Source organism: Bison bison, unplaced genomic scaffold, assembly GCF_000754665.1.
Source record: "Bison bison bison isolate TAMUID 2011002044 unplaced genomic scaffold, Bison_UMD1.0 scf7180017864329, whole genome shotgun sequence".
Taxonomy (NCBI): Eukaryota; Metazoa; Chordata; class Mammalia; order Artiodactyla; family Bovidae; genus Bison; species Bison bison.
Genome location: NW_011494901.1, coordinates 5,104,212 through 5,112,676, shown reverse-complemented (window position 1 = coordinate 5,112,676; position 8,465 = coordinate 5,104,212). Strand labels below are relative to the sequence as shown.

General features: G+C 40.1%; 1 protein-coding gene across 1 annotated transcript in view; it reads left to right on the top strand.

The window, feature by feature from the left end:
• Positions 1 to 8,465, top strand: part of NAIP (NLR family, apoptosis inhibitory protein) — a 42,747-nt gene that overhangs the window by 5,532 nt on the left and 28,750 nt on the right. Inside the window, exons 3-5 of the mRNA XM_010853577.1 lie at positions 1,029 to 1,128; positions 5,156 to 5,237; positions 6,866 to 6,917. Coding sequence (XP_010851879.1) covers positions 1,029 to 1,128; positions 5,156 to 5,237; positions 6,866 to 6,917 — 234 coding nt within the window. The remainder of the gene's footprint in view (positions 1 to 1,028; positions 1,129 to 5,155; positions 5,238 to 6,865; positions 6,918 to 8,465) is intronic.

Sequence of the window (8,465 nt, the reverse complement as noted above, 5' to 3'; positions counted from 1 at the left end):
ACAGCACTTGACTCATAGTACATGCTTCCCTGGTGGCTCAGCGGTAGTCTGCCTGCAATGCGGGAGACCCAGATTTGACCCCTGGGTCAGGAAGATCCCCTGGAGAAGGAAATGGCAACCACTCCAGTATTCTTGCCTGGAGAATCCCATGGACAGAGGAGCCTGGGGGGCTACAGTCCATGAGGTCGCAAAGACTTGGACATGACTGAGCAACCAACACTTTCATATGTTGGATATATGATATGTTAATTGCTACTATTATTGTTAATTAATAGCAGAAGCTTGAAGAAATTCATATTGATAGTGTTACTCAAGTTGGATGTAAAGAAGAAAATTTAAAAGATTTTTAGTATAGGATTCCCCAGATGTCACAGTGCACTTATCACATATTTCTTCAAGATATTATAGTTAATGTCCTAATTGACCAAGAGACGGAAGCAGAGAAAACGCAGAAAAACCACGTCTTTCTGTCATGTTCACAGCGGTTCTGGTTTGTAGTTTGACTTTAATTTGCCTACCAGTTTGTGTACTATTTATATCTCAAAAGGCCTAAACCGCAAGTTGGTTTTCCTCTTAGTTTTGAAAGTTGATCCTTTTGTAATTCCCCTAAAAACAGTTGTCAAAAAAGACAAATATACTTGTCGAACATACATCTCAAAAGTGGAAAAAACTATGCCCAAGTTTCCACAGAAATTTCATAGCAATGCTGCAGCTTAAGTCTTCTGCGCTTTACTTCATGAGTACAGGGTCCTCTGCTTCCCCATTGCTTCCGTGGGCATGTTGAGTCCAACAGCTCGGAGTGTGTGTCAAGTATGGCCGCCGCTGAGAGGTGAGGTTCAGGCTTCAGAAATGGTCACTGAGGGCAGTGGGACTGTGGGTGGGGATTCAGCCAGATGAGAGTGTGAATGCGCAGGCGTGATGGAGCATGTCTCATCTATGCGCAGGGCAGTCAGCTTGCAGAGACAGCCCTTCTGGACGACCCCACGGTGCTGTTGCCAGGCCATCTAAGTGCCTTGCTTCCTATGTAGGTAAACATGACACTGTCCAGTGCTTTTCCTGTGGTGGATGTGTGGGAAATTGGGAAGACGATGACGATCCCTGGAAGGAACATGCCAAGTGGTTCCCTAAGTAAGTAGATAAATATTTTTTGCTTGTAATTTTTTTTAAGACAAAGCAAAACTAAAGCACCACCTTCCCAGAGCAGAACCTTCAGTTTTGACCTTTCTCCTTCCTAAATAAGAATGCTCCAGAATTTATTTAAGCAAGAAAGCCCTGATGACACTGTGAAATTTTTTAATTATATAATTTTAAAATAATTTCTTAATATTGTTTTATTATCCAAAATACTAAGATATGATTTGCCAAGTAGAAGTTTCAGAATCTGCCTTAATAAATATGGATAATTTGTATTGCGATGATGTAAAATTGTATAAAACAATGTTTAAAACAGCATTACAAATGGTTTCATGTACTGCTGAATATATACCAAATGTAAACATTGTATTTCAAAAACTCAGTAAGAGTTTTGATTATTACAGTGGTCTTGAGTTCTCTGTTTAGAAAACAACATGTTTTAAAAATTATTTCTAATGTTACATTTACTAGTATTTTCTACATGACTTTATCTACCAAATACACATTCATTCCTTTAAAATTTTTAAAACTTTCATTCTGGAAAATTTCATATACAAGTATAGAGACCACTTATCAACACATGGCCAAATCATATTTCATTCATCTCTCACATACCTTTCCCCAGAAATAAAAATAACTAGATTATTTTAAAGCAAATCTCAGATATTATATAATGTCACTTGTTGATATTTTAGCATATAACTCTAAAATGCAAAAATATTTTTTAAAAACATAACCATAGTATTATTCTGCCTCCTAAAGAGGATTAGCAGTCATTCCTCAATCACATCAACTATCTGAGGCCGTGTTCAAATGTCCACATCGCCTCTCTCTTTACTGTTTACTTTCTTTACTGATTTGAAGTAGGATGCAAACAAGGTCCATACATTACATTTGGTTGATATCTCAAGATTTTTAGTTTACAGATTTCCTCCTCCCTGACTTTTTCTTGTCACTTTCTCATGAAAGGAGCCGTGTAGTCTGTCCTGTAAAACTTCCTCCCCTGGGTCTGGCGGAATGTTTTTCTGGTGTCATCTAACATGTTTCTCTACTTCCTGTATTTCCTGTAATCTAATAATTGGATCTGCAGTGGGCTTTGGCTCATTTAATTTATCATACTTGTCATGCACCTACCACATGCAAAGAAGTTGCTGGTTAGATCTTAGGTCCACCGCAAAAAAAACTGGGCTGTTGTTTAGCATTATATGTCATCTTTCACACAGACAGCCAGGCTCACAGAAATGGAAGGATGTCTGATCTGTTCAGTAAGAAAAAAAGCAATATAAATGTGTAGTATCTGGACTTGTTTGAAATATACAGAGGAAAAAGTTAAAATAATACAAATCAAACAATTGATATCTTAAGGTTTGGGTTTGTTAGGAGATGAGGTGGAGAGGGATTTTTCACATATTACTTTGTTCGCTTCTATCTTGTTTAAATTCTGGGAAACAAATGCATTTCTTTTAAAGTTGTAAAGAAAGTGAGGGGGTGGGAGGGAGGAAGAGAACAAAGAAGGGAAGGGATTGGGGGAGAGAGAGATGGAGAGGAAAGAGAAAGGGAGGGGAGCTCTTCCTGACAAGCAGATGAAACAGTTATAGGGATGCATGAAGCCAGATGGGTAAATATTGATTACTTTTTGGCCATGCTTCAGGGCTTACCTGATCAGGGATCAAACCTGCATCCTCTGCAGTGAAAACAGAATCTTAACCACTGGACCACCAGGGAGCTCCCCAGATGGTTAAATACTTTGAATGTCATTCTGGTTCGTTGATGAATCAAAGACAGACACCCAGCCAATCATACTTAGCGTTGGCAGTGCCCCACGTGGGTCTGTGCCGAGTGAACATCAGTCCTGGCTCTGGGGCACCTGTCTCAGCTTCACTTATCCTTAGGGCCCTGGGCTATACACTGGGCGACTCCCAGCAGCACCATCCACACAGACCCTCATGCGGTGGCCGAGCACCAACCAGAGCTGCACATTCTGTGTTGGGTGGCCCTCATACGCCTTCTCTGATGTACAGCCTAGGGAAAGGTGAGGAGCATCGGGGGAGGATGTGAGTCCTGAGCTCAGCCCCAGGTCGGGAGGGAGCTAAGGTCTGCTGCTGCAGAGAGGAGGGCAGAGCGCAGAGGCTCGGAGGTGCACAACGCTGCTTCCTAACACCCAGACCCTAGCCATGTTACTGAACCTCTGCATCTCGTGTGCAAAAAAAAAAAAATGATAATCCATAGATGGTTGGTTGTTGTAAGCATTATAACAAAGTATATGCAGCAAATGCCTTGTAAAAACTACCATGTATTATATGACCATTTCACCTTTCACCTGTTTGTCACCATGAGTATATGGTTAGCCAGTGTATTTCAGAGCTGGAATTAGAACTAAGACTCCTCCAATTTCTTGTTGATTGTGCCCTAACCTTAACTGTTTGGGCATCATTTTAAAAAATATATATTTATCTAGTGGCTGCTTCGGGTCTTCGTTGTGGCACATGTTATCTTTGTTACATCATTCGGGATCTTTCCTTTGCCCATGGACTCTCTAGTGTTGGTGCATGGGCTCAGTAGTTGAGGTGCTTGGGCTTTGTTGCTCTGTAGCATATGAGATGTTAGTTCCCTGACCAGGGACAGAACCTGTGTCCCCTGCATTGCAAGGTGGATTCTTAACCACTGGACCATTAGGAAGTCTCTGAGCATCAGTTTTTGCTTTGTTGCTGCTTTTATAAACTATGGACACAATGTCTGGGTATATTCCTACATTTAAAATGTTAGTACTCAGTGTACTGTGTGTGTGTTAGTTGCTCAGTCCTGCCCAACTCTTTTCAACCCCATCAACTGTAGCCTGCCAGGTTCCACTGTCTGTGGGATTTCCCAGGCAAGAATACTGGAGTGGGTTGCCATTCCCTTCTCCAGGGGAGCTTCCCAACCCAGGGATCGAACCCAGGTCTTCCACATTGCAGGCAGATTCTTTACCGTCTGAGCTACCAGGAAAGCCCACTCGGTGTACTAAATCATTGTAAATAAATAAAATGATTTTTATTGTGTTTTTAAAAGAAGTAGTATGTATTGAGCTCCTTCTCAACCCACTCTAAGCATGTGGGGAGGCCCCATCCCTCATGTGCTATGTGGATTGTGTGCAGATTCGGGTTATGTATGGATTTGAGTTGTGTAGGGATTTAGGGCGCTCCCTGGAAGGATCTGTACACCTAAAAACTGGGGACCTCAGTGGCCCAGGGAGATGGCCCTAGAGCGATGTATGACTCATCTAATGGAGTTCACTTTCTCACATCTGTTCAAGAGAACACTGGTGAGATTGACCACTTTGGCAGGGGAGGTGGTATGACAGAAAAAATATAAAGGTTTATCTCTTCCCCATGAGTGGCAGAAGTGGAACTAACACTCTAGCCTCTTGACTCTCAGCCCTCTTGTTACTCTGACATCACTAGAAAGGAAGCTTAAATTTGTAAGAAAGAGATTTTTAAAAAGTAAAAATTGCTTCTGTTTTGTGGAAAGGAATGTGTTTTTTAAGTGTATTCAATATGCTCTTTTTAAAAAATTCTATCAATTTCCATTGTATATTTTTAAGGAGTAGTATATATGTTTTTCAATAGATGAAATTTATTATGGTTTGTTACCTTTACCGCCAGTAACTTTTATGTAAGCATAGGAACTAGTTCATCACTGTAGTTTAACTTAACAAAACACCTCCAATCTATATATTGTTATAAATCCATCTCTTTGATTGTATTATGTTTTGTTTCAGGAGAAAAGATAATCTGAAGATTTAGTTTTGCATTATTACACATGTTGTCATTAATGGAAATAGTAATTATATGATAATAAAGATAACTGTCATAAATTTTGGGGTAACTTTTTTGACAGTTTTATCAAAGTAAAAAAGAATGTAAAGTACACAATGCAATAAGTTTTAACGGATGTTTTTTGTGTCACTGCAGTTATAAAGATACAGGATATCTCTATCACAGTATCAGGGTACACTTTAATTTTGTTTGTTTGTTAATTATAGATGTGAATTTCTTCAAAGTAAGAAATCCTTAGAGGAAATTACCCAGTATATTCAAAGCTACAAGGGATTTGTTGACGTCACGGTAATTTATTATTCTTTTTAATTAATTTTTATCGGCGTGTACTCGCTTTACAATGTTGTGTTAGTTTCTGCTGTACAGCAAAGTGAGTCAGCTCTATGTGTACGTATGCTGTGAGCTAAGTCGCTTAGTCGTGTACAACTCTGATGGACTGTAGCCCATCAGGCTACTCTGTTCATGGGATTCTCCAGGCAAGAATACTGGAGTGGGTTGCCATTTCCTTCTCTAGGGGATATTCCCAAGCCAGGGATCGAACCCACATCTCTAATATCTCCTGCATTGGCAGGTGGGTTCTTTACCACTAGTACCATGTGGGAAGCACCGTACATATAACCCCTCCTTTTTGTATTTCCTTCCCGTTTAGGTCACCACGAAGCATTGAGTAGAGTTCCCTGAGCTATACAGTAGGTTCTTATTAGTTATCTATTTGGCATCATGGTAATTTATAAAAATTTTATAAATTAGTTAGAATGAGGAGCGTACATCCCTCTTTTGTCATGGCCTCTCCTTCTTTCTTCTTCCTTTATTCCATTCCCCTACCTCTCATTGGGCAGGTGGAAGAAAAACATGTTCTTTTGGTCAACTAGAGTCTTAGAATGGTCTGCCTTCCTGGTAGTTCTCTCCTCTTGGACTGAGGTCAGTTCCTCCAGCTTCCAGTGTTCTCATGAGACATTCAGACCACAGGACGCTACCCACAGTAAGCCTCAGAGATGGTTACGCTATGCTCTATCATGTGACTTCCCTAGTGGCAGGTGTTGGGAAAACCCATCTTACACAGGCTTATGCAAAAAAAAAAAAAAAAGCGCAGAGGGCTGGATTTATTGGCTAACATGACTCAGATGAGAACCCTGCAGCGGCAGAAGTGTTTCTTCAGAGAGAAATCTGGGTGCAATTTTCAGAGAAGAATCAGTTACTCAACACTTAACCATCCTTCTGAATCCGGTTTCTTTCCTATATCTCATACCTTCCTCATTAGTCTAAGGACCTCTGTGATATCTTATTGTAACTTAGCTTTTGAGTTAGATCTCTGGAAAAACTGACCCAGAAAAGGCTTCTTGTTGAGTATAAATATTCACAGGTTTTCTTTTCCCATTACACTGTGTAAAAAATGTCAATATTAATAGAAATAATAATTAAAGGAATAATTCTCTAACAACTCTGCCATTCAATTCAATTAAACTCTTAATTTACAGGCAGGGGGTGGAGGAGGGAGTTCTTTTAATTTTTGTTCATAGATAGTTGTATACTTCAAATCAGTAACTTGAATTTTTTTAGATTCAGGTACAGTCGATCTATGCTCAGACAGTAAAGTGTCTGTCTGCAATGCAGGAGGCCTGGTTCGATCCCTGGGTTGGGAAGATCCCCTACAGAAGGAAATGACAGCCCAGTCCAGTATTCTTGCCTGGAAAATCCCATGGATGGCAGAGCCTGTTAGGCTACTGTCCATGGGGTCGCAAAGAGTCGGACTTGACTGAGCGACTGAACTGACTAATAGTGAATATATCCAATATATATATAATTTTATTGGATATATTCACTGTAGAATATTGGATATGTACGTTAGATACTTGTGGCTTATTTATTTTATGCACATTAGTTTATATAATAGCTTGAATTTTCATTTTCTTCAGGGAGAACATTTTCTGAATTCCTGGGTCAAGAGAGATTTATCTGTGGCATCAGGTAAAGACTCAGACATATTTAGAAAAGCTCTAGTTGTTTATTTCTTTTGCTTTTTTCCCCCTAACCTTTCCATTTTCCTCCTCATTTTGTGGTGCCATGGTAATTTTTTAAAAAACCATTTCATTAGAGTTTCTTGGTCTCCTGGGGTGACTTAATTTTTTAACATAAATGAACATAGGGAAATATATCAGGGTTGGGTCCTTAATTGAATTTCCCTTAAAACAATTAATGTTTCTGGATAAAATGGTTTTGAAAACATTCTTAAATGGATCAGTGTCTATTAAGAAATTAAATGTGAAATAATAGAAAATAAATGTTGATCTCTGCCCCCAATTCCTGGCACAGAGCTCCTCAGTTCAGTTCAGTTCAGTCACTCAGTCATGTCCAAGTCTTTGAGACTCCATGGACCTGCAGCATGCCAGGCCTCCCTGTCCCTCACCAACTCCTGGAGTTTACTCAAACTCATGTCCATTGAGTCAGTGATGCTATCCAACCACCTCATCCTCTGTCGTCCCCTTCTCCTCCTGCCTACAATCTTTCCCAGCATCAGGGTCTTTTCGAATGAGTCAGTTCTTCGCATCAGGTAGCCAAAGTATTGGAGTTTCAGCTTCAGCATCAGTCCTTCCAATGAATATTCAAGACTGATTTCCTTTAGGATGGATTGGCTGGATCTTATTGCAGTCCAAGGGACTCTCAAGAGTCTTCTCCAACACCACAGTTCAAAAGCATCAATTCTTCAGCACTCAGCTTTCTTTATAGTCCAATTCTCACATCCATATATGACTACTGGAAAAACCATAGCTTTGACTAGACAGACCTTTGTTGGCAAAGTAATGTCTCTGCTTTTAAACATGCTGTCTAGGTTGGTCATAACTTTTCTTCCAAAGAGCAAGCGTCTTTTAATTTCATGGCTGTAGTCACCATTTGCAGTGATTTTGGAGCCTAGAAAAATAAAGTCTGTCATTGTTTCCCCATCTATTTGCCATCAAGTGATGGGACCGGATGCCATGGTCTTAAGTTTTCTGAATGTTGAGTTTTAAGCCAATGTTTTCACAGAGCTCCTAAAACCCATGTAATTTCCTAAGTGATAAGATCATGAGGAGCATCTCTTGTTCTAATATTTGATCTTTGACACTGTCCCTGATACAGGGCTCCTAAAACCCTTGTAAACCCCTAAGTGATAAGAGCACTAAGAGCACTTTTGGTTTCTGATGTGGTGACTCTGGGTGGGCTCTTGGTTGGAGGTTGGTCACTGGGCGGAACAAGTTATGATTAGAAGCTTGGAATTTTCAGCCCTACCCCCTTTTCTTCATAGCGGGGAAAGGGGATATAAATTGAGTTAATGATTGATCATGCTGACTGCAGCCATGAAATTAAAAGACGCTTACTCCTTGGAAGGAAAGTTACGACCAACCTAGATAGCATATTCAAAAGCAGAGACATTACTTTGCCAACAAAGGTCCGTCTAGTCAAGGCTGTGGTTTTTCCTGTGGTCATGTATGGATGTGAGAGTTGGACTGTGAAGAAGGCTGAGCGCCGAAGAATTGA